The sequence below is a fragment of the Ctenopharyngodon idella genome, chromosome 24 (assembly GCF_019924925.1).
Source record: "Ctenopharyngodon idella isolate HZGC_01 chromosome 24, HZGC01, whole genome shotgun sequence".
NCBI lineage: Eukaryota > Metazoa > Chordata > Actinopteri > Cypriniformes > Xenocyprididae > Ctenopharyngodon > Ctenopharyngodon idella.
In genome coordinates this window covers 17,219,533-17,246,570 of record NC_067243.1, presented here as the reverse complement: position 1 = coordinate 17,246,570, position 27,038 = coordinate 17,219,533, and the positions used below count along the sequence as shown (strand labels likewise).

The window sequence follows — 27,038 nt, the reverse complement described above, 5'->3', positions numbered from 1 at the left end:
CATCAAAACAGGGAGTCTGACAAAACTGTCTGCTTCCCCCTGAACTTCCTGTTGTGAGGCATGGACCCTAAATCCCCCGTTTGCTGTCCAGCACCTCTTCCTGTTTTCCACATGCCTGCTGGGAGTTTGTTATTGTCATCTACCACAGCTGGGCTCTGGTTGGACATGTTCCCTGAACACACACATCCAAACACATGACACTCTCCATGCAAAGAGTACAAAATAGAGCCTGAATCTCCTAAAAATGAGGGCATTCTTTCCTGTTCAGGGAGTTTCCATTTTGCAACCCTGTTATAAAAATTTGGGTCATTTTGTAATTTTCTGGTGATGAACACACAAAAAATACTGCATTATTTAAAACAAAAATAAACAAACGTCAAAATTAAGCATATAACATTCATAAAAGTTAAATGAAAAAAAATGGGTATCAGGGTTGCAAGTAACAGTCTTGCAAATTTAGCCCAAAATTTTAGCTGTTGACAAATGTCAGTCCTAATTACAATATTAGATCAATAGATCGATTGATCGAGAGATAGATAGATCGATAGATTGATTGATTTAGGTCATTAGATTTTGGTCATTAAATTAGTTAATTAAAAATAGTTACTACAGTGAATTGAATATAAATAAATGCAACAGATTTTGTCAACATAAATTACGTTACTGTTTAATTTTAATAGCTGGATATGGGATTTGTCCCTTTAAAAAAGTGCTGTATACACTTTATTCATCTCTCTTAATGGCAGATGTTCATATCTGGGAAAAGACAAATACAATGGCGATATTTCTGAATGCTTCCTTCCCCATTAAGTGGCGAGCCTGACAGATCTTCAAATAAATATTTGAAATAGTCGCATCTGGTTCTCGATCCAAAGGAAGGAGGTCAATGAGGACGCAGCCCACTTGTTTTGACACGTCGCTCGTATGTGATGATGTCAGTAACATTTGACCCTGACCAATAGCCAGCATTTCCTGCAAGCCTCAAGGCATGTGTGTCTGCTCAGATCTGTCAATGCACACATCCTGTGCACACATCACCCAATGAAGTGGTAGTCATTCAGCACTAATTCTACCATTGTTAACGTAAAAGCCTGGATATCGTTTCTCCAAAACAAAACTGGTAAGCTCTCCTGTATGTTCAAAACATGTCATTTGAAGAATAACAAGAAAGTCTGGCCATTTCATTAAATCCTAAGTGGGACTTGAGCAGCAAAACAATAAACAAGCTATACATGATTCGCAAATAAGTTTAGCAATCAAATCAAGAGCATGAAGAGGACTTTGTTTACTCAGTTGGTTCATGTAAGGCCAATTTTTCTGACCCTTAATGGGCTTAATCCTTATATTCTTGTTTTCTACAGGCAGCAATGCTCACTGATGCAAACAATAAAGGAAATCAAGTACAGTAGTGGGCCTACTGCTTATATTGAAATGCGACAGTCATAAGAAGCAAAAGAGATACAAAGCCATATTAATCTGCCATTATAATCCCTTCACTTTGCTGTTAGAAAAACAAGAAATATGTTTGTGGACATCTGGATATAACTGATTATGATGCTTTTATAGGACAAATAATAGAGAGAAGTTGAAATTTCTGTCATTAATTACTCACCCTTGTGACATTCCAAACCCGTAAGACCTTTGTTCATCTTTGGAACACAAATTAAGATATTTTTGATAAAATTCGATGGCTCAGTGAGGCCTCCATTGCCAGCAAGATAATTAACACTTCCAGATGCCCAGAAAGCTACTAAAGACATATTTAAAACAGTTCATGTGACTACAGTGGTTCAACCTTAATGTTATGAAGCGACGAGAATACTTTTTGTGTGCCAAAAAAACAAAATAACAACTTTATTCAACAATATCTAGTGATGGGCAATTTCAAACCACTGCTTTATGAAGCTTCGAAGCTTTACGAATCTTTTGTTTCGAATCAGTGGATTAAACCAAAGTCGCGTGATTTCAGTAAACAAGGCTTCGTTACGTCATAAGTGTTTTGAAATTTCAATGGTTCACCACTGGGGGGCGTGACTTTGGCAGTTTGATAAATGCTCTGAACCACTGATTCAAAACAAAAGATTCGTAAATCTTCAAAGCTTCATGAAGCAGTGTTTTGAAATCACCCATCACTAGATATTGTTGAATAAAGTCGTTATTTTGTTTTTTGGCGCACAAAAAGTATTCTTCTGCTTCATAACATTAAGGTTGAACCACTGTAGTCACATGAACTGTTTTAAATATGTCTTTAGTAGCTTTCTGGGCATCTGAAAGTGTTAATTATCTTGCTGGCAATGGAGGCCTCAATGAGCCATCGGATTTTATCAAAAATATCTTAATTTGTGTTCCGAAGATGAGCGAAGGTCTTATGGGTGTGGAACGGCATGAAGATGAGTAATTAATGACAGAATTTTCATTTTTGGGTGAACTAACCCTTTAAAATACTTAGCTCTTATTAATTTAATGCATTTATTTCATTCATCATTAATGAATGAATCATAGCAATGCCCTAGCAACACACTAGCATCACTGTGACCCTTTCATCACAATTGTGAGTGTAAATCGCACAAAAACCCCAACAACTGCAGGAAACAGTGATAGCGATATCCGATTCGCAAACTAATCATTTGAGTCAAATCTTTTGATCACTTTGGTTCTTTTGAATCTGTCAAACTGGTTTGCAAAGACGTCTGAATGATTCACAATTCTGAATCTATGACAACGCGCAATTGATCTCCACTGGAGATGAGATGTACATTATATACATATATACATTTATTTGAAACGTTTTTGGCTCAAGAACTATGAATCGTTATGCTGCTTGTGACAGAATTCCCCCGGCTTTCCCAGAACTGCTGAACACAGCAAATAGCTTGTTCATAAGTCAATTAATAAAATAGGGTTACCATTTACATTTAACCAAAATGTAATGAATGAATCATTAAATGACCATAAACACTCTTAAATGTCTACAAAACATAATTTAAAACAACTCTGAAGGGGGTGGATTTACAATACCTCTTCTTTTATTATATAATGAATTTGAAACAGTATGTCTATTCTGGTATTTCTGTTATAGGCAATGTCTGTATTAGGTATCTGAGAGGTGACTGAGGGTCTGACCCATGTCAGGAATGCAGTAACACCGTTTACTCATTTAGCCCGGCTTCCAGAAATTATTTAATTAATTAATTGCTCATACAACCAAATTAATCAAGAGTTATATATTTTTTTTAGAAAGAGAATTGCTCTTTCTCATGATGGCTGTATGAGACATGTAAATACAACTGTGTCTAAGGTCATAAAGGTCAATATCGTACTACATGTGTCCACTAACGCGCACTTAACGTGTATTTCTTAGGATTTATTGCACTATTTGTCACTATATGTTAAACTATGACAGTGAATCATGTGTAGAAGTTTGTCTGGAATTTAGTTTTCATGTTTTGTTCCAGTGAAGTCCTGACAAAAACTCAGCCTTGAAAGGAAATGATATTGCCTTTGTTTTATCTAATTGTGCTTGCAGGGGTGGTTGATTATTTTTAGAGGCATGTAACCATGCCAAATGAATAGGCTCGGAGAATTCAACAGTAGCCCAGATGAGAAGAATCCTTCCAGAATTTATGACTTCCCTGTGACCCTTACCAAAGACGCTTGTGTATATAGGACATAGAGTGTCAAAGATAATGTCTTGGAATAACCTTGTTTGCGTAAAGAGCAGAATACCATGTTCGAATGTCGCTAAAGTTATCTGTACTGTTAACCTATCAGAACCTGTAGAAATGACATCAACTGTTTCTGTATCTTAAAGGGTTAGTTCACCCAAAAATGAAAATTCTGTCATTAATTACTCACGCTCATGTCGTTTCAAACCTGTAAGACCTTCATTCATCTTCGGAACACAAATTGATATATTTTTGATAAAATCCGATGGTTCAGTGAGGCCTCTATTGACAGCAAGATAATTAACGCTTTCAATGCTCAGAAAGTTACTAAAGACAGTTCATGTGACTACAGTGGTTCAACCTTAATGTTATGAAGCGACGAAAATACTTTTTGTGCGGCAAAAAACAAAATAATGCCTTTATTCAACAATATCTATTGATGGGCGATTTTAAAACATTGCTTCATGAAGCTTCGAAGCTTTACGAATCTTTTGTTTCGAATCAGTGGTTTGGAGCGTGTATCAAACTGCCAAAGTCACATGATTTCAGTAAACGAGGCTTCGTTATGTCATAAGTGTTTCGAAATTTCAGTGGTTCACCACTGGGGGGCGTGACTTTGGAAGTTTGATACATGCTCCGAACCACTGATTCGAAACAAAAGATTCATAAAGTTTCGAAGCTTCATGAAGCAGTGTTTTGAAAGAACATTTCCTGCAGCCAGAAACCACAATAAAATGTGTACGTGAATAAAAATATAGGTACCTGTGAAAAATCAATACAGAAAATTCCTTAATATTTATATGGTACATTGCGCCATACTTTTACAAACTTTACTTAGAGTGTAGTAACCCTTACAAAACACCAAACATACCTATTATGTATTACCATTGGCTATACAACACTGATTGTAAGCTCTTACATGTGGGTGCTCACTGAATTCAGCGGTCAGGCCAAAGCACATGCTTGGCACATGTCCTTCATTACAAATGACCAATTAAGCTGTTGTGTTATGCTCTTTATTTGCTCATCCCCAAATGTTTGAGGTCACAAGGTGGGCGAGTGCATGTGCTTTCAGTACACGAGGCTGCCAGACCACTGCATACCATAGCTGAGCAACTAAGCAAAAGCGTTAGCACCACAAACCTGTGCATCCAGAGCTGTTATTAGGGTGAAAGCAGCAATATTCCTATAAAAATCTGAACTATCATTATCGCCCTCACATGTCGTTCTGAAATGACATGCTGTCTCACCCCAGGGCTCTTCTGGCCTGGCACAAATGGTGCTATATTGAGAGACCTCATGTGCCCTATGAGGCAGAGATATCAAGCTGCCACCTCTGGCACATAGTGGACAGACGCAGAGATTGACGCATAGCATACCCTTGAGAAAAGCCTGACCTCAGATGACTGCTTTCTGCGTTAAACTCCATCGACCATGGGAATGACTCCATGCATTGTTTAGAGAGCCATTGTGGTCTGTCAGATGTTGTTTCTCTAAAACAAAAGGATGAACACAGTAAATAAGTCTCATTTGTATGTCTGCTTTGAATCAGCAATGATCAATAGTCAAGTTCTAAATCACCCTGGGCAACGTAAAACCAAAACAAGACTGAAGTGACTTTAAACTTTGGAGACAATAGTTTACATTAGCCAAGGTCCTCACAATTGACCGTTCGCAAAGACCTGTCCCCTTCAGTTATTGTTGCTATGTCTGGCAAACCATGCTGCTCTCACGCCACACATCATGTTCTCAGGCAGTGAAAAATACATCATGGAGCAAAGAGGAAACTGTCAGCATGTCGAAAGACAAGACAGAGCAGGTTACTTTTGATATGAAACGTCTCAAATTCAAATTCTTGCAATTTTTAAAGAAATTTAAACAAATACCGTTTTGTGGCTCTTTAATGTGTCGTGACAGATCGCTGTAGCCAAAGTCCCTAAGACAAGTCATTTCACTTGGCGGCCATCTTTGAAAAGCCTCTCAGGCATGCAAGTGCAGCTCCTAACTCTTTGAATGGGGAAACATCAAATTCTCCAAAGCTGTTTGCCAAGCTTTCGATTAAATGTCATATTTGAAATCACCAATGAAATCTGACAACAACTGTCTCATAAATTTTGTTTCTAAACACTCGAATAATGACAAAAAAAACGGTATTTTTCAGGCTGGATCAAGCTAATGCGCATGCACAATCCTAAATGCGCGTCTCTTGTGTCTCATTTCGGAGGCTCGCGTCTGACTGTTTCTATAGAAACCAGAGCTTCTAACAGCCGCTGCAGTGACGCAATGACTTTACCAATCTGCGATTGGCTCTTATTTAGAAGGCGGGACTTACTCCACCATATTGCGCGTTGTACTTTCTCCCATTCATAATAATACGAGTGACGCGTCTTGTGTTATTCTATAGTCTTTGGCTGTAGTGCCCCAGTTCAACCGGCTCATGAACCGATCATCCCTTCCTACTAGTTAACTTATAGCATCAAATAAACATGAATGAACATCAGAAGGAATGTTGTTTCAACCACGGAAAGATGTCAATACACACCATTTTTTAAGTTCAAGTCCACCGACGTTAATCTACTAACTCCCCTGACTGCTTTGTCGGACATAATGGTGGATTCGGCGTTATGATTGGTTAGATTGCCTGTCAGTCAAACTCACAGCGAAGGGTCAATTGAGAGCAGTTCAAGAGTGGTATCATTTTCTGAGCAGGGCATATAGGCTTCATGGGAATGATTTAGGAGTTAAAGTCAGCATGAAATGAAACTTCACCCTATCTCTTTTCTAAATGCATGTCATTGATTTTATTGTGAACAATTCATCTGTGCATATGTTTAATTTAAAAAAAATTTTGACCTTGTAATTCTTAAAGGGATAGTTCACCGACAATTTTAAATTCTGTCATCAGTTACTCACTTTTATGTCGTTCTAAACCTGTATGATTTTTGATCATCTTTGAAACACAATATTTTCCTCCATTGAAAGTCTATTCACTCAAAATTCTGACAATTCAAAACATTCATAAAGAGATTGTAAAATAAATTCATATGAATTGAGCGGTTTAATTCAAGTCTTCTGAAGAGACACAATGGCTTTTTGAACTGATTTAATTTAGGCTTGTATCACATATAAATATTGATCAGCAAACATATATGGTAAACGGAAGCTCAACCGTACTTGCTTGATGCGTGAGAACAAACCTCATTGGTTCTTGAAGGGATAGTTCACCCAAAAATGAAAATTCTGTCATCATTTTCTCAAGTCAGTGGGGCCCATTAACCATTTGGTTACTGACATTTTTCAAAATATCTTCTTTTTTGTGTTCAGCAGAAGAAATTCTTTTAAGTGCTGTTTTTACTGTGGTAAATGTTTCTGAACTTCAAATCAGTAACATAATAGTTATTTATCAATGCAAGTTTTTACTTTTGGCAGTTGAATGCTAATTTTAGTTCCAGCCAACAAGACTTTTATATTGCACATACAGTAATAGTAAGATGTCAGTATGCTACAAATCACCAAAGTAAAGAGTATAATAATAAGGTTCATGTTGTGATGGATTGTGGCAGTTGTATGTGTGACACTGCACCAGTTGTACTGACATTACATTCCATTGAGTTCCTAGCATGGTTTGGAAGAGGCACTACAGGCTAGCGAAAACGTTTCTGTCCTGAGGTGACCCACATGATGTTATTTTCGGTCTAAACGTATTTAGCACTTACCCATGGAGCTCATTCTACTTGGCAGTAAAATTTCTTGCTCATTGGCAGCATCTGCTCTCCGTCCCAATAACTGAGGACCTTGTGTACATCTGTGTCACTGCAGTAGATAAAAAGATTGCAGAGTTTACCCAAATTGTTATGCCCATTGTTGATGGTTACCATAAAATTAGTACAAACTATTGCTTATCTAATCCTTGAGGAGTCTTGAAAATGTCCACAGTAATTCCCTCCTTAGAAATAAACAAAAATGAATCTATTTCATTAGAACATCACGTTACATTAGGAAATGGTCTCTAAGCAGATCATGAGATTATGAGGTGTCAATCATTTAAAACAATATGACATGGATACTTTAATCTGTCTTAAGTAAAGAACATCACTCTTAAAGAGCTCAAAGTTTCACATGACTATTAAATGAAAGTGTCACCTTGGGTAGTTTAGAGACCATGACACAAGCAAAATGTCAGATGGAAGTGAAGCATCTGAATTCTGCCCTTTCAGACTTGGCAACAGCACAATCATGCTCCTAAAGAACTAAAGGTGCCTTGGTGATCTAAACATGCCAAAAGAAATACAGCAATAATAGAAACTTGCGATCTGATATTAAAATTAAAAATGTTTTAACAATGAGAAAAAAAGTTACTTTTTATTTATACTTACAGAATATAAAACAAACAAAAAAGGTCTATGTACAGTAAGAAATAATATAAACCACTAAATTTTCTGGTCTAAAACCATGTACACCGTGTAACATATATGTTCATAATTTTCTGAGAAAATTTTGTATTTCTAAATGAAAGTGAAATGCATTTATATGATAAATACTGAAATACAATTTATCTGACACTAAAGATTTTAAGGGATAGTTCACCCAAAAATATACATTTTCAGATTAATTTACCTTCATGTTGTTTCAAACCCTTATGACTAGGGCTGGGTATCATTTGAATTATAGCGATTCCGATTATTATCGATTCCTAGTTTTGATTCCAATAAGATAAACAAAAAAAACATAGATATCATTCACATTTATTCTAAGTCTTTTTGCAAAACATTTCGTTGCAGCTGAATACCATGAACGAAAATCAGCAGGCTAAAGAACACTTACACAAGGAACTCTTTAAATTTTCTCCTTGTCTTTTGTTGTTTGATTAATGTTAATTACACAGATGGCAGCAGGATTATTATGCCGCTGTCACTTTAAGACAGAATGCATGGATCCAATATACTGTTACACATGCGTTTTCTTTCTCGTTCAGTTAAGACAAAAATTACTGTTTACTAGGTTATTTTGACAATTTTGTGTGTATTTGTCCGTTCAAGCGCAAGAAGATGCGAAAGAGAACTCCATTCAGTATTTGTGCACTATATGAGAGGCGGCTTTCTATGCGCGCGCTTTGGATGTGAAGCAGCACAGCACGCAAGTATTCTTGCGCTTGAATGGTTTAAACTTGCATTAAAATGCACACAAATGAATCAATAAGAGGAATCGAGGAAACATAAGAGGAAACAAGTATCCAATTCCTGACCTTAAGTATCCAATTCCAGAATTGGAATTGTTTTTTGATTCTCAACCCTACTTATGACTTATGTTTTTCTTCTGTAAAATTCAATAAATTCAATAGAATGAAAGTACACTGTGACTCATTTTAACACTTTACAAAGCTCCCAAGAGTGTTAGCAGAAGTTTCCACACATCTAGCAGCTTAATTTTCAAGAGAAATTTACCATGAGACACAATTTTCCAAGAGAACCTCACCACAAGCCATTGTACTGAATTAATTTAACCAGATATTTATTCAGTTATCTTCTGCCGTGTTCTGCAGAAAAGGAAAAGTCAGACAAGTTGACATGAAGGTGAGTAAATGATGACTTTTTTGTGCAAACTATCATTTTAACATGCTTAAATGACAGTACAAATTTACCTGCCTCAATGCAAAAAACATATCTAAATGTAATGAACAAGTTGACACTTTCCTGGAATGGAATATGGAAAGTATATTGAAACTGAAATCTATTTATAATTGCAGTTCTGGATAAATAAACCAAAAGCATATAGTTAATAGCCAAAAGCTTATTGTCACATTTTTGTTGTGTGAACATAAAAAAAAAAAAAAACATAGTTCCAAAGCAATGTGACTTTTTGCATTCGCTGTGAAGGACATAGGGATGAATTTTTTTGTTTTTAAATAAACCTTGTATTTAAATCTTGAAATTCAAATATGAATTCAAAAATGCATGTTTGGTGTGAATAGGCTCAAAACAATATTGTGGCAAGCAGGGCGGGTCCAAGAGCTGTGGGAATGGAGCGAGGCTGGTGGCGCGATTGCTAATAAAGGAGGAGTAAAGGAGGATAAAAGGAGGAGTGACGACAGTGAAGGACGAGAGAGGACCAGGCCTGGACTTTACGTTGTGTTTTTTATGTTTGCACGGCAGTCGTCTGTGAGGGGCTGCTGCTTTACTTTCGTTTTGTTTTTTGTTTATTTTATGAATAAAGTTACCTTGGAACATTCGCCGGTTCCTGCCTCCACCTTCCCTGAACTTAAACCTTGTTACAAATATATTTTTTTTTATTAGCCACCAACTTCTGAGGTTCAGTCCATTTAATACACTGTCACTTCTTTCCTCTCCTTTGGAATCCTGAGCAGAAATGTCCACACAGATCCATTCCTAGGAAAACCCTTCATCTGTTTACAAGGTTTCCACATGTTCCCTGCAATGGTGTACTCCAGAGTCATGGTGCGGTTCAGCGTGAACACCGAGTCTCCTCTCACTACAGCTGTAAACAAGGCCCCTTTGCTGTTGCCATAGTGCCCAGGCATTGATGTCCACTGGCCTGTGGTGATGTTGTAGCAGTCCATCAAACAGCGCAGGAAGTCATCTTGGGGGCCATTGCGTATGAGGTAGAGGTTGTCCCTGTGGGCCACCATGCAGTGTCCATAGCTCTGGTGCTTCAGAAGTGTACTCACCAGAACCCACACATCCTTTTTTGGGATGTATTCGTAGATTTCATTAGTCTCCATTGGCTTCCACAGACACACAAAAATTCGGCTCATGGCTTTGGTGCATGCAACCCCCGCAACCGGTCGAGGTAAAGATGCTGCGAAGGTCCAGTCCTTTGTGGTAACATTATATATCTCAACAGAGGACATGATGGTTCTCTCAGACTCTCCTCCGATGGCGTAGAGGAGACCTTCTATCCCAATCAGGGTGAAGTTGTATCGTGGCTGTCTGGGACCTGGCAACAAACTCCAGGTGTTGGTGACAACATCATAGCAAAAGCTAGCATCAACGGCCCTCTTGTCAACGCCATGCACACCTCCAACAATGTAGAGTCGATTGTCCAAAACAGTCAAACCAGCCAGGGAGGTGCTGGCCTCCATGGGCAAGGCAGTGAGGACCTTCCAGTCTTCATCATCCTCATTGAGGTAACATACTGTCCTTGTGGCAGCAAGAGGAAGCTCATCCGCAGTGCAAGTGGAGTGAGAACCTACAGCCACGAATACACTAGGAGCCAGAGACTCTACATATTCAGTCAGCTCCTGAGGAAGGTTCTTCAAATTCTCTTGCAGGTCACAGTACATATTGCGGATGAACTGTGCCGCCATCTCATGGAGTCCCCATAAACCGTAGGTGTCCGAAGCTTGGTACATGAGCAGGCAGTTGTCAGAGTTGAGCAGATCTTGAAGATGCCTGGCAAGAGGTTCGGCCTGGAAGAAAGCAGCACATTCAATGGCTTCCAAAATCTCATCATCATTCAGAATGGGTCTGTCACCACTGGCCACAGCCAACATGATTACGAACCCTTGAGCTTTGAGATTCCTCACGTGAATCTCTTCTTGATGGCACTCAACCATCCCCGATCTGTAAAGTGCCCTGAAGTATTCGCATTCTCTTAACAGTAGAGACTTGTTTGTTTCAAAGACACAATCTCCAACTCTTACCTTGACAATATCCATGTCTAGCAGCCTATACTTGATTGAACTGGTCTTGTGATCTTAGGCTACAAATACTCACTGTTGTTGAAAAACCATTGTTAGACATTTAGCCTTTGCTTGCGCATTGAGCAATTGTCTATCTACCAAAACTCTACCTTAGTCTGGCATTTACACTCAAATGTCCCTCGCGTCTCTGTTAACAAAACTGTCCCCCTCCAGCTGGCACATGGTGTGTTGGGATTCAGTTTTGTTACTAAGATAGCACTTCCTATAGATAGCAGCAGTGCCTCATGACAGGCATTAAACAGAAGTGAGCAATGACTTGAGTGAAGATCATCATACTCATAACACTTTTTAAGGTCAATGATATGAATTACACTGCATCTGTGATTAATTGTGATAATTGGTTGTTTGTTATTGTTGGCGGCAGTGTCATATATCCAACAATTCAATTAACTCAAGCTGCTAGACTCTTTGAATTTTTATATTAAGGGATATTTAGAAGTGCTTGTTAAGGCACTGTTTGTGCTACAGACGTCTGAAATTGTGTGGCTTGCAATTGGATTTCTACACTGTAAAAAAAAATCCATATATTTCAACTTAAAAATTTAAGTTCAGTTGCCTTAAATTAAGTACAATCAAATTGGCTGAACAAGTCATTTCAACTTAAATTATATTAAATTGACTTATATTAAATTATATTAAATTGAAAATCGAGTTAAGTAAAAGTTTTCATAAAAGTTGAAATTGCTTAAATTATTTTGATGAGTTAAAGTAATTTAAAAACATGTTGCCATGACTTATTGGTCATATTTTTATAGAGACATCAGATAGACGATAAAATAGAAGTAAATCCCAATGTAAATCCCATTTATTTTCATTGAAGGGACCTGTGCCATATCAAGGGAATAGCATAACCCATGTGTCCATCCACAAATTTTAAGTAAGCAATAAGGTACGAGAAGCTGTGCATATTCACGATACAGCACTAGCCTCGAGTACCTTATAGCTTTTATAAAATGGTTACCACACAGTACAAATATTAAAGCCAAAAATATGTATCAATGCAACTTTCATGAAGTAAACTTTCACCAAAACCCTTCCCTCCACTGGAAAAAATAGTCCCTGACCATGAACAGCAACAGAAGTTACATTATTACGCCATCAGATGGCAGCAAAGACTGTCTTTATGAGTGTGTCAGTCAGTAGCGAAGACTTTTATATTGAAAAGACTGGATTGTTGTGAACACGGAACAAGACGCAACTGACAAATGCTTTGACTAGTGCTGTCAGTCATGGGAAAACCCCTCAACTGTTAAAAGGACAAGATAATACATCGGACATTTAAACAGATTTTTTTATTATGAACATAGTACTGACCTGAAGGAAAATGCTAAATCTGAATGCAGGTAATAAACTTGCTCACTCGAACTCTTTCTCACAGTACTCTTCTGCATAATACAGTAAGCTTAAATGAACAATATCAATTTAGAACATACAGTTTACGTTGCTAAGAGTGGTTGCTAACGGTGTTGTGTAGTGATACACAGAACCATTGGGTGAAGCGGTCATAGCCGTGTTTTATCGTGAATAAAACACAGCTATTGACCAATCAGAATCAAGGACAGGAACTAACCGTTTTATAATCCAGATTTTGGGATAGTGCATAAAATTCCAAAATGCATGTACAAAAACACTTTTTTCATAAAAAAATAAATTAAATAAAATTCTCTTAACAATAAAAGATTTTATTCGGAAAGAAGACAGAATGCAATGTAAACTAAATGTTTAAACTAGTGCTGTCAAATTGATTAATCGCATATAAAGTTTGTAAATACGTATATAATATATGTGTGTGTATCACACATATATTTACAAACTTTTGTTAGATGAGATTAATCGATTTGACAGCACTGGTTTAAATTCCTTGATGCACATCAAATGAGTCATATGACTGCCTCAAGTCATGTGACTAAAGCATTGGCTCAGATGATTGGCTACTACTGAACACCCTAGCAACCACATAACATTGCCCTAGAAACTAAGCAGAACACTCTAGAAACTGCATATCAACGCCTTGGCAACTACGTGAACAACCACATAGAAACACCCTAACAACAATCAAGAACACCCTAGCAACCGCATAGCAACCACCTCGAACACTCTAGTGAATAGCTAACAACCATCCAGAACACCTTGGCAAGCACCTACCAATGAACCTCAACTGCAAGAACCAGAACACCCTTGAAACGGCATAGCTACCTCTGAGCAACCACCCCGTACACCCTAGTGACCTTGGCAAGCACCTACCAATGCCCTAGCAACCACACAGAGTACCCTAGCAACCACTTTTTAAAATAAAAACTTAATTAAAAAATCAAGTTGTTTACTTTGCTAGTGTGTTTCCATCTTGAAGTCTTTATCAGAACAGTTCAACATTGTTTTGTGAAGGTTTACCTCTCTATTAGAGTAGATCAGACACAGCAGAATACATCCCAACATGGGTCCACTCTCTGCTTTAATAAAAGGTAATTAACCCTCCTGCAGTGCAAGTTATGAGGTAATTGCAGGTCAGTGGTCATGCTGGGGGCTTTCATATCTCTCTGAGAGATCAACCTGGGTTACCCAGAGTGCTCAGATTCATTATCTACACACACCTAGACACAGGGGCTCAGCGGGTGCCCTCACAGCGTTACTATGGAAACCGTACCGGTTGAGTCCGCCTTGTCTGTCTTGAGTGTCAAGAATCCAACCCCAGTCTGCCTAAACACTAATAGAGTCTGCATGACTGTTGAACTTTGACACACACGGGACACTGAGTATAACCACACTCACGTGTCTTAGTCCTTCACAGCTGCTTGTAATGTGAATTTGCGCTTTAAATGGCCACACGTGATGAGGACAGTGGAGACTCTTGAACTTTGTGACCTCTGTTACTGATTCAACTATTGGTAATATAAAGTGATTTATATAATGGACCAGCTTGGCTGCAAGATGACACGATTAGTATCAGAGTCTAAAATTAAGCACACATGCATAAACTAATGTGCCTTTGTGGGCTAAAAGCATGACAACAAATTTGTAAACAGCTTGATTTCTAACCATAACAAGCGAAAAGGTCAGCATGTGTTTATGTTCCCCGTGCTGAGTCATGGTGAGCCATGTGCTGGACCATGTGATCTCTTTGTTTTGATCATGTGATGGCAAATCCAGCGGGAGCAGCACTAGGTAACAGGTTTCGGGCAGGATTGTGTTCAGTGTTGTAACCTCATTGTGTAAGTTGGCTATTATGAAAGCCTGCAGTGAACGTATTGGACAGATCCAGAAAATTCCAATTCTGCTGTTTATTCCCCTTTTCTCTCAGTGGAGTCACATGTACATGAAAAAAAAATGTTTTTATTGTTAAACTGAAAGGGATTGTTCACACAAAAATTAACATTCTGTCATCATTTACTCATCCTCCATGTTGTTCCAAACTTGGATGATCTTCTTTCTTCTGTGGGACACAAAATAAGACATTTTGAAGAATGTCCTGGCTGCACTGATCCATGCATAAGGGTCATTGACAAATAAAGGTTTTTAAAAGTGTATAAAAAATTAATGGAGATATAATTAATTTTGAAGTTTTATTAAGTGTTAACAATGAGATTATGTGGTTTTTATAATCAATTAACACTGCTTTTGTCATTTATTACAAGATGGACAAAATTTGTCACCAAAAAAGTCTTTTGGTTTAACCAAAATATCGGTTTTACCGAGAGACACTTTTGGTTATACCGAATGACGATATCAAACAATGCTAACAGGCTGATATCTAGCTAGCTAGCAAAAGGACAATCAAACATACAAGTTTAGTACAAGTTTTTAAAATATTACAACATTTTCCATGTTTTATAGCGGTTGTACCGAATGACCTGATGTTTCGGGACATGCGTATGAGCAAGTGAAAATATGAATTTTTCAAATAGTTAAGAGAGAGTTAGTTACTTTGCTTCACGACCATGTGGTCCTTTGCAGGTGTCTGAATGATGTCACATCCTGTCACATGATATTGATCGCATGACTTGATCCAAAATGGTCCCTTTATATTGGTTACTCTGAATGACATCAATGAAATTCATTTTTCCGGACATTCTTTCTCATAACAAAGCAAGTGACTTAGTGACTTCTACACATTATTTTAATACCGTTTTGCTCTATGTTAATATATGGTGTTATAAAATCATGCCAGAATAAAAAATATATACATTTATTACATTTTAAGATATTTTAATCACAAATGAAGTGGCTGTATTGGCCTTTGGATGGTTAAACTGAATGACCTTTTGACACTTCAAAATCTTTAAAATACCTTTATATGTAGCAAAATATAATTAAAACTTTTTGGATTCAATAAAAGAGATCTAGTTGTGCTACCTTACATACTTTGGATGTCATATCTTTGTTTTTTATTATTATTAAGGCTTTTGGACAAAAAAATGACCCGTCACGTCATTGACCCATTTACAAAGAACTTTCAAGCTTTAAAAACGACACAAAAGCTTCATAAAAGCAGTCCATACGAGCTTTTTGGAAGCCATATGATATATTCTTGCGCTTTTCAGACGGAGGGACTTCATAGAGACTGGAACTAAACAGAGCGTTACTGACAGACTGGGAAGAGAGGTGCTGCAACAATGTAAAATATGTAAAAAAGAATGTGTTTCTGAACATTCAAGCATGAAAACCGAACCCAAAAACAAATTAAGACTTTGTAAAAGGGCATAATTTGGCCTCTTCAAGTGTTCAGCAGGGAGCTATATTTAGAGTAGTGCTACTATGAAATGTTAGGTTATATATTCCAATCTCTTTCACTCACACCATGTTTTATCTAATAAATAAGAAAGCATGGAAGGCAACCTAAAGAAAGGGAGCTTGAAATATCTTCTTTGTGTGGGTTACAATAGCTGAGTCAGGCATCTCATCGAATCCTATAATTTTATCTGAGAGCGGAGGAAGTGAATGGAAGAGTAGGAGTGAATTGAGAGAAGTGCGTCTGACTTCTTCAGAGAAAGAGAAAGGTTGAAAAGGTCCAATCGACTGTGTTGTGCAACCGGCTTGATATTATAAAAGCACATTGACTGAACTAAAAAAATAAGATCAAAGAGCGACCAAAAACTCACCTCAATCAAAAACGAATCGATCACAATTAAAAACCACATCTACTACGGCGTAAAAGAAAGAAGCATACACATCCAAAGAAAGCACAAGCTTAGAGCACTTTAAAGGAAGTGTGTGGGTGGATATAAAGATAGAAGGTGAAATGATCTATCAATAGGAGAGATCGTGTGTTGTTGTTCCCTACCAAAACACATGCTGGGACCTCTGCAAGACCAAACCACATCAAACCTTTGTGTCAGTTTGCTTCCCAGCTGCATAAAGGGGTTCGTGACTTCCACAGCCCACTACAAAGAGGGTAGAATGAATGCTCTGCCAACGGTAAAGAAGATGTGTACACTCAGCAAGACCTACAAAGCACATTTGGCAGGGCACTCGACACATGACGGCATGTGTTTCTGGCGTTCCGTATGAGTAACGTTACCACCTGCTTCTCTCTGAGTTCAGCAGGTGACCTCTGAATGAATTTTAAGCTGCCCAAATATTCAGATCTATAGTGTTTATAGTCAATGCAGCAGTTGTCACCCTCTTTATATAAGGTTTCTATGGCAAAAGAGGGGTTGACTTTAGAGGGTTGACTATCTGTTCTTTATTCTAATTTAGCTTTTTGTGAAATTACACTTATTCGCTCAAGAGTTAATCATTCTAGCTTTTTAATTAATGAAACAAAGCCACAATCACGGACCCTTGATGACTGTGCTAATTTCATTCCATTGATTAGCAGAGGAACTAAACAGTGGGGTCGCTTTTTAATTGCCATCTGCTTGACTAGCGTTTTGGGGTGACAAGCAGATGACAGTGGGAGACGCCCTCGGGGCCTTCACAACAGTGGCTAAAAATCTATGCCCACTTCCCTCCCACCACCAAAGAACAGTTTCTATAAATACATCACATAAACAAAATGAGGAAAATTATATAAAGAAAATACCCCAAAATTTAAAATAAATAAATATATATAATTTCCATTAAATTGCCAGAACTTACATGCTTACAATATAAAATAATTCTTCTTTTTAAAATGTTAAATAAATAAATAAATAAATAAATACAATTTTAATTACATTGCCAGAACTTAAACCCGAACAGCACTAACTTATAAAGATTGAGTACATAAAGTTATATAAAATGGGTTGTGATGTTATAAGTTATAATAAAGTTTGACTTTATTATTTATTATTATTGTTTACTTAAAAAATTTGAGTTTCTTTACTTAAATTTTTTCGAGGTAATCGGTGTCTACAAAAATACATATATCAATTATATTGCCAGCACTTATGTAATTATAAAAAAGTTTTCTTTTTCTTTTTCGGATGGATGGATGGACGGATGGATGGATGGAATTTCAATAATATTGCAAGAACAAATGGTATTAATTATTTGTGGGTAAAAATGAGTAATTATATTTTTTAATTAAAAAAAAATACATTTTAAATTATATTGCCAGCACTTACATATGTAATTATAAAAAAAGTTTTCTTTTCTGAATGAATGAATGAGTGTGTGTGTATTCCCAGAACAAATAATTATTATTTGTGGGTAGAAATGTGTAATTACATATATATATATATATATATTTTTTTTTTTTTAATTAAAAAAAATAATACGTTCATACATAAATACATATGATTTCAATTATATTGCCTAAAAATTGAACATGCCTAAAAATTGGTTGTAGACACATTTTCATGTACATATTTCAATGTTAATAAGATGGACTAGATAGTAAAGAAAAGGCAGCAGCTATTTGCACTAAGTGTAAATAGCATATTTTATTAGTGATAGATGCTATATACGCTAAGTTTACACCATGTAAAAGTATCAGTTCTTTGCAATAAGAGTAAAGATGCTATCTATACTTTATATTGGCAGATACTCTTTGCACCTCAGTATCTTTGTACATTAACAGGATGCAATAATATCATAGAGTGTAAATGATTATATTTATTAAAATTATTAAATGGATGCTGCCTTATTGGGAGAATAAAACCCTCCCTACACCTTCCCCATAACCCTTACCTAATAAACACTTTTAATATTTTTAAACACTTGTTCGCAGTTTATTTCCACTTTTAGAACATTATTTTCCTTTTTATTGAAAATAAATGCAAACTCGTCAAAAGACGGATTTGGACCCACGTTGATCGTGTTAAAAGTCGGGTCTGCAAGCCTTACTCACTACTGCTGCGTCACTGAAGACATTGATTCTGCACCTCTTTTTTAAAACTTCAGTGGTCCAACCAGACATTGGTGGGCGGAGCTAGTGTAAATAGAGTTTGCCAACAAGGGACGCTATTTGCACTATTTGTAAATAGACACTTCGTAAAGGAAATCAGCCATAAGCATACATGAAAACTTTTTCAGTAGTTTCAAAGCATCCCAAGATGCACCCAGATGGTTATAATTCCTAATTTCCATTTATGTTATTGCTTGTTTTATTGACTTTACTATTATTTAAAATGTGTAAAAGAGTAATAATAAAGAATGTGGACGTGTGTCGAAACCTCGCTGGTAGTGTAAATGTCTTGGGAAAGTAATAAAACGCCTCTTTGTTTATACATCCACACTACTGGTGTCGATAGAATTGATTTCCTCCAAGTCAGGCTGACAACAACTGTTAATTGTACCACTCTGGGGGATGCAAATACACAATCCATGCATCTTTAAAGAGATTCATCCCCAATGGCATGCATTAAAAAACAACAATGCGTCCCAATACACACATTCTCATATATATCGTTTACTACCTCTTTTGTTTACTCTCTGTGGCCATATGTTATGTGCATTATAAATATTGAGCTGTCACCCTGCCGTAGTGTTTGAGAAGTGGGCTGAAGGTGGGGGGTAGAAACACTCTGGATGCAACTGTCAAATTGATTGACAGTTAAATTAAGGGCTAAAACAAAAGAATTTGTGACTCTCTCAGAGCCGTTACATTGGAGATGTCAGATGCTTCAGACCATTGCGCATCAGTGTGCGAACAAGCATTTTCATTGGCTGGGGAAAAGTCAAGTCAATTGAGGAGGGGTTCAATTTAAAAAACAAAAAGATTGTGCATCAGTAATACCATTTCATAATAAAAAACTCAATATGTTAGAATGGCAGGCAGGATGGTCCCCTACTTTTTTCTACTAGTTAACACCATAGCTGCTCCCTCTTTTTATTCTTAAAGTCAACATGAAATAGAAGTTGCGATAGTCTTTTCTTCTCTATGTTGACGTATATCCATTTGAAACAGCTTCTTGAACGAAGAACAATAAAAAATGTAGGGTGGGACTTTTTTTGTCCGTGAGGAATTGATTGGATGGTTGTGGTTTGCTATTGGTCGATCTCATGTGAGTGACAGGTTGTCCCGCCCTCACGCCATTAAACACATCATCAGAGAAGAGATGTCGCAAGAGGGAGGGGAAGTTATTCTGAATCAAGATGACAAGGGCACATGAATTTAAAAATAACAATGTGCATGGATTTATCATTTATAATAAATACTGCAATATTCCATTAAAAAAAAATCACCTCCTTAAGATCACCTCACAGAAATGGCATGCAATGCATTTTCCCCCTTCTATGCTCCCTTCATCCTTATGTGATGTACGAGCAGATACCTCCATCCTTCATGTGAATGAGATAAAAGAAAGTGGGCTCAAAGTGGGACAGTGTTATAAGAGCGGACTAAGCTTTCTTTTGGGAGAGCTCGGTGTGACCTACATTCCACAGCCCCCAGTCATAACACTGCAGGGTCATGTGACTACCGCCCTCAGTCAAAACAATAACATGAGGAGCAGCGGCTGAGGCTGGGGGCGGGGCCCTGGGATGCTTGCATGCAGGCGGAGGCTTTGATGTCCTAACTCTTTGCAGGTGCTGAGAGAAGATGGCTGAGTGATAAACTCTCTCTTTACATGGCAACCACAAAAACACAACTGCTTCTTATTTCAGTTTGCAGACATTGAACAGGAAACTTTAAAACGAACAATTTTTGGTGTCATTTTCTCATGACTCGACAGATTTCCCCAGTACAGTGGGTTGATGTAACCTACATGACATTGGTAAAGCAGCAGGGACCTCACAAAGAAGATCTTAAAGGAACAGTTCACCCACTAATGGAAATGCTGTCACCATTTCTCACCCTCATTTTGGGTGGGACATAAAAGAAGGCTTTGTGAACAATGTGCATGCTGCTCTTTTCCATACAACAAAAGCATATGAATCATCACAACACGTTTTAATTAAGTGACATATTTCAGAGGGAAACGGTATATTCAAAAAACTTTCAGGATTGATTAAATTTGGAAAAAGTCTTTATATGATGATGTCAGGTAGAGCAAGTTAATTTGCTGAAAGATTCAGACATTTTTTTTTTCCAATCGGAAAAATCTGAATTTGCACAACATGCATGACCATTCATAGGTTTTGTGTCAAAAAGACTTTTTAATGTTTTTGAAAGAAGTCTCTTATACACCAAGGATGCATTTATTTGATCAAAAATACAGTAAAAATTGTAATATTGTGAAATATTGTTACAATTTAAAATAACTGTTTTATATTTGAATATATTTTAAAATGTAACTTATTCCTGTGATGGCAAAGCTGAATTTTCAGCATCATTACTCCAGTCTTCAGTGTCACATGATCCTTCAGAAATCATTCTAATATGATGATTTGCTGCTCAAGAAACATTTCTTATGTTGAAAACAGTAGTGCTGCTTCATATTTTTGTGGAAACTGTGATCCATTTTTTCAGGATTCTTTGATGAACAAAAAGTACATTTAAAGTAAAAATTTCTTGTAACAGTGTAAAAGTCTTTGCTGTCACTTTTGATCAATTTAAAGGATTAGCATTTGTGGTTAAAAAGTATATCTTTTTTTTTTTTATTAGAAAATGACCGATCGTTTCACTAGATAAGACCCTTATTCCTCGGCTGGGATCCTGTAGAGCCCTTTGAAGCTGCACTGAAACTGAAACATTTGGACCTTCAACCTGTTGGTCCCCATTGAAGTCCACTATATGGAGAAAAATCCTGGAATGTTTTCCTCAAAAACCTTAATTTCTTTTCGACTGAAGAAAGAAAGACATAAACATCTTGGATGACATGGGGGTGAGTAAATTATCAGGAAATTTTCATTCTGAAGTGAACTAATCCTTTAATGCATTCTTGCTGAATATAAGTATTAATTTCTTTAAAAAAAAAAAACTTTTGAATGGGATAGTGTATTATTATGAAAGTAAAAAGTTTTGATTTCATCTTAACTTCAAGATAAAATGCTCAACCAATAATAGTACAATTCAATAACTTGATCAATAAAGTACAAATCAATAACTTTACATTACTGTCACGTTTTTACCAGGCTCCACGGTCTCACACACCCAAAGCTCACTCTCACCCGAATACTGATCCCCCGCACCTGTTCCCCATCAGCACGCCAATCTGCCCTGCATAAAAGCACACACCTCGCGCTCAATAATTGTCTGGTCTTATCTATGGACAAAGGATTATTTACCCATTCTACTTACCCTAATATTCTCCTAGCGATACTTCAACGTACTCCTTGTGAATCATCTCCCACATGTTCCTGTAAGTCAAGTTTGCCAGTCATCCACTTACCTGAATACTCACGCTCTGCCAGCAACGAGGTGTGTTCACCATTCTTCCTCTGATCCATCTTCAAGATCTCCTCTTCACTCTGGTAACACAACAAGATCTCTTTTATCATACTATCAACCATCCAGAACCTGCAATATTGCCTTACTCACCTGACTGTCTTTTCTGCATCTCTGTTAATAAAAACTGCTGTGGTTTGAAACTAACATCTGTCTCTGAGTCTGATGTTCCCTGACAATTACTGGCATAACAAATATTGGTTTAATATGTTGCAGGCTAAGCTGCTCACTATGAGTTTCCTCATGATAATTCACCATCTCAAACATTTCTAAAACCGATATTTGGATTACACTGACTGAAAAGTCACAGCTCAACATGTTTCAAGGTCCAAGTGACACGATTTGCATTTTGCTTGTCCTGTGTTTGCCAACTGGCAGTGATCTTTTATGGATGATGCACTCTCACTAAAAAAACAATGCCTGAATTTGGTAGAAACAAGAATATGTATTCACAGAAAGCTATGTGAACTTGTGCTGACCTCTGATGCACCAACAGGAAGTATAGGCACCCTCTATATGGTTTAATTACATTTAAGGTTTAGATGTAATACGCCATAATGCTGCACTCTAGCATATTCTCTGTTTGTTATCCTATGCTTCCCACCCATATGTCATCTGATTAGACCATTTTTCCTAGAATGCTCTAATCCACGGAGATTAAAAACCCTAATTTAATGCTGCCAGCTCACCTGTTTAGAGTGTGTGGACCTGATTTCGCCATTTTTGAAAAATCAGTTCCTTGAATTGTTGTTGTTCTGGTCACAATGTCAGCAAAATCTACAAATTATCAAAAAAAAATCTTACAGTACGAAACGAGGTTTTAGAATGTTACGAGACAATTCTAGATGCTTAGCAACTGACAACCAATAGCGTGTCTCATATTCACGTGCTTTGAACAGTCACAGAAGCTCTGCGCATTGTATAAACCGTAGTTTCAATATTTGAGGGGGGATATGTCAAATGGTTAACAGAAAACACAATTTGAGTAGAGAAGAGACCGTTTGATTCCTTTATAGTTCGAAAAGTTCATTCTTCAGGTTGAACTTGATAGTAAAGGCAGCAACTGATAATATGAGGATGTGCAATACTAGAGCCTTTATGTAAACATATCGTCCAATCAGTGACACTGACCCTGCAAAAAAGCACATTAACCCAGAGTTTAGGAATTTACAGTGTGAAACGACAGTTTATGAATACCTAGGATTAATCGTTAACCCTGAGTAAATTGAGCAATGTGAAGCAAGATAACCCAGGATTCTGTTTATTCAACGTTTAGAATGACCCAGGACTAACTATTTCAAGTGTGAAAAGCCCTCTAGTGTTTTTAAATGGGTCATGAATTGAGAAATCAACTGTCCTTGAGCTTTTAATAGCCTATATAAGAGGTCATCGTACTATAAGATCCTGTAAGTTTCAGAACTGAAAACTTCCTTGTTAATCCAGTAAAAGCTTTTATTGATACCAGGCCCAGTGAACGACTCTTTCCGGAATGTGCCTATCTATCTATCTATCTATCTATCTATCTATCTATCTATCTATCTATCTATCTATCTATCTATCTATCTATCTATCTGTCTATCTATCTATCTGTCTATCTGTCTATCTATCTATCTATGCCTACTTCATCATTGCAACATTAGCCCCGCCCACTGGTGTGTTAGTGAGATGAAGAGCAGGACTAAAAATAACATTACCTTTCAAAGGATCCTAATGCCAGGAATATGGTTATTTATTTTCAAGAATGTGAATGTCTCAGTTGAGCATTATTTATTTGTATTCGGTACATTTCACTGTGGATTCTTTGGTAAATCAATCGCATTTCGGCGCAGGCTTTTTTTCCCCCATAGACTTTTGGAAAATCGCAAAAAATAAGCTCTGTGTTTAACAAAGGGTTATGACATTTACACGTTTTGTCCATCAAGATCATTTTCTCAGAAGAACACAACTTTTATGAAGTTTGAAGCCTAAATGCAGTCGCCAGAAGTAAAAAGCTAAAGGTAGGCTATAAACGAACTACACCACGGTCGCTCGTCTTCAACGTCACCATCACTAAGCTTCCGACAACTCTTTCAGTTTTTATCTAAAAACATTTTCCCAGCACATTTGAGTTAGAATAGTTTATAAGAGTACAATTGTGAGCATAATGAAGCTGTAAAAGCAGACTGAGCTTACCTTCTCAGAGTGATGACGTTTAATGTCCCCAACTGTGTAGTTCCATTTAGCCACTTGTTAGCAACCGCCTTTTTCAAGACACATAACAGCTTAAAAAAAATCACAAGTGGGGTAATACTGATGCATTTTATGTCGTAGAATAAAATGTGAAACTGTCTTGAGCTTGCGTTCACCACAGACCTTATTTCAGCCATTTAACCAAAATCCCATTCAAAAAACCCATTGACTTCGGGGCGATGGAACCGGAAGTGCTAAAATACTAACTCACTTCCGCATTTTGGCCTACAAAATGATGTCATACCTGCACCACTCTATATGGACTCGACAGTAATGCAACAACATGTAACTGTGTTAATTCTAATGCCTGATCTGATATGTAATGATTCATGTACAGTCAGATGTTCTTTGTCTATGTGTCAGTAAATCAAACCAGCGACTAAACGGTCAACTTCACGTTGTTTCTCTTAGCAGGATGAAAATAATCTGTTATTTAAACAGTGATACAGTTATATATAGAAAGCAATCAAAGAACGCTCCCTTTACAATCGCTGGAGCTGTCAATCAAACAGCGCGAGTTTATCAGTGACTGAGTTCTAGACTAAAACTCCCATTTTATTCAACGAATCTCGTAGTTGCATCGCGTTTGCACTGTTAGTTATGATGAAAGCATTCATTATTGTGCAGAAGTTGAGTTGCAATGACGAGATCGCTGCTTTCATGTGCTCAGCAACATGTCTGTGATCGGCTACAATGTTCATCACTGCAACCTTTCATGCCACGATCTAAATATAATGCCAAAGATCTAAAGGTAATGCAACACTTTTCACGATTAGTTAACCTTGAGAGCTGTAATAGTAAAAACATGCTAAAAGTTTTCGAAAGAGTAATACTTAGCTATTTAATATGCAAAGATGTTAGCCAGTCACAGCAGTGGGCATTTACACTGAAGTCTCGCAGGAGACACTCCTTAAAACAGAGCGCTCAAATAAGAGGGCTAAAATCAGGGTAGAAAAAATGGCTTTTATTTCTAAATCATGACAATATTTGATGTAAAAAGCATGCTGCACCCCAGGAAACATTATAAAACAACGCAGTTCATGATCCCTTTAAATAAACCACACAAAAAGTGCCCCGCAATAAGCCTACATAATTTCAAAATTATATAGCCAAAAGTATTTTGTAAAGAAATACCATTTTTAAAAGGCAACATGTCATTAATTTTGTTTCATTTCAATAATTAATTGAATCAGTTAATTAATTTAATTGCATGTTTTGACAGCTCTAGTTTCTATAAATAAATTGTCCAGTAATACATATTTCAAATACTGTTTGTAAATAATGTATTTTCAGGTTCTGAACAAGTCAAGGATAGCATGTGGTTTGGAATGGGCATATTTCATCTAATGCATGTAATAAGTGATTATATTTTTCCTATCTTTGAATATGCTCTGGATTGGACCATATGTTTCAGCCCAGTGAAAAGGTAAGTGATCGTCTAACCCTGCCCTCCAGATAACCTCTGAAGAGGATTCGGAACTGTGCACTATAAACCCCTCTTGTCAGCGCAAACAGTGGGGGTCTTTGTGATCAGTCCGATTAGACGTTAGAGTAAAGCTGCATAAAGCCACTTTTACTACAGGTTATCACATTTTCTTCGGAAATACGTAAAACAGAGGTCATTATGACAGAGCAGCAGCCAACAATAGACTAGTGTGGTTGGGAGATTTGCCATGTCTGCTTTACATTGAATTTACTATAATAGGAATAATCAAGTGTGAATGTGTACTTACCAACTAAATCACACATTGGGGGTCTGTAGAAGCTTTTTGTTCATTTGGACACATGTGCTTTGGCCTTACATCAGGTAACTTCTGAAAACCTTGAGGGATTTCCCTCCTGATTGCTCCAGTGTGTCTCATAAAAGCTACCCAAAGCCTTGATGTCCTTCTGAGGCATGACCTAATGAATCTGGCATGAGATGAAAGTGAGGATATGTTCTTTTTTTCTGGGAAGGTAGGAGAAGAATGACATGCAATAAGAGAATGAATGTCGCACATTCACTGTCAGATGTAAGATGTTCAGTTATGGATCATTACGTTTTATTTTTCAGAAACCATTTGTAGCACTTTACATAAAGTGCAGTCAAAAGTTATATGTAATTGCACGCTTTATTCATCTCTGAGATGTATTATTTTTTAGACGTTTTATGTAAAGGCTAAGCATCGATTTGACTGCAGTTTGATATTAATGTCTAATGGGTCTGTGGTGCACAGCTGTTTGCAGAGCATGTCTTATCATATGAATTTTCATAATGACGTTCATCCTCTATCACAGCAGGGCATCACTGTTTACCTTGTCTCACTGTCTTTGAGACATCCTGTCTGCATAGTTCCATCAGCCTCTTTCCAAATTACCTCCTTAGATGAGAGAGATGATGAGGATTGATCTGGACAAAGAGATAATCCCAGAAAATAAATCTGAAAAGCTTCAGTCATATGCTTGATATAAGGATCTACCTGATTATTTTATGTAGACTCTCATATAATCATACACTCTATATCCACTGAATACTACTTTAAGATGCAGTATTACACCATGCAGTTAGCATATGACCAGTTATTATGAATAAGAACTAAAGCTATTTGATATATGGGTCATCGACAAATAAGGTTTTTAAAAGCGTAAAAAACATATTGGAGATATAATAAAGTGTTAACTATGAGATTATGTGGTT

At 37.0% G+C, this 27,038-nt stretch overlaps 1 protein-coding gene and 1 long non-coding RNA gene across 2 annotated transcripts in view; one reads left to right on the top strand and one right to left on the bottom strand.

Moving 5' to 3' along the window:
• Positions 1-22,314, top strand: part of LOC127507784 (uncharacterized) — a 28,891-nt gene extending 6,577 nt beyond the window's left edge. The window contains exons 2-3 of the long non-coding RNA XR_007928429.1: positions 21,350-21,569; positions 21,820-22,314. This is a non-coding gene — a long non-coding RNA (uncharacterized LOC127507784). The remainder of the gene's footprint in view (positions 1-21,349; positions 21,570-21,819) is intronic.
• On the bottom strand, positions 8,992-11,527 carry kbtbd13b (kelch repeat and BTB domain containing 13b). The gene has a single exon (XM_051885092.1). It carries the CDS (start codon positions 11,338-11,340, stop codon positions 9,985-9,987), a length of 1,356 nt encoding a protein of 451 aa, XP_051741052.1. The 5' UTR covers positions 11,341-11,527; the 3' UTR covers positions 8,992-9,984.
• Positions 22,315-27,038: the final 4,724 nt, after the last annotated feature.

Bases quoted from the DNA above. Each gene is read 5' to 3' on its own strand.
- kbtbd13b (XM_051885092.1), bottom strand. From the start codon at position 11,340: ATGGATATTGTCAAGGTAAGAGTTGGAGATTGTGTCTTTGAAACAAAC.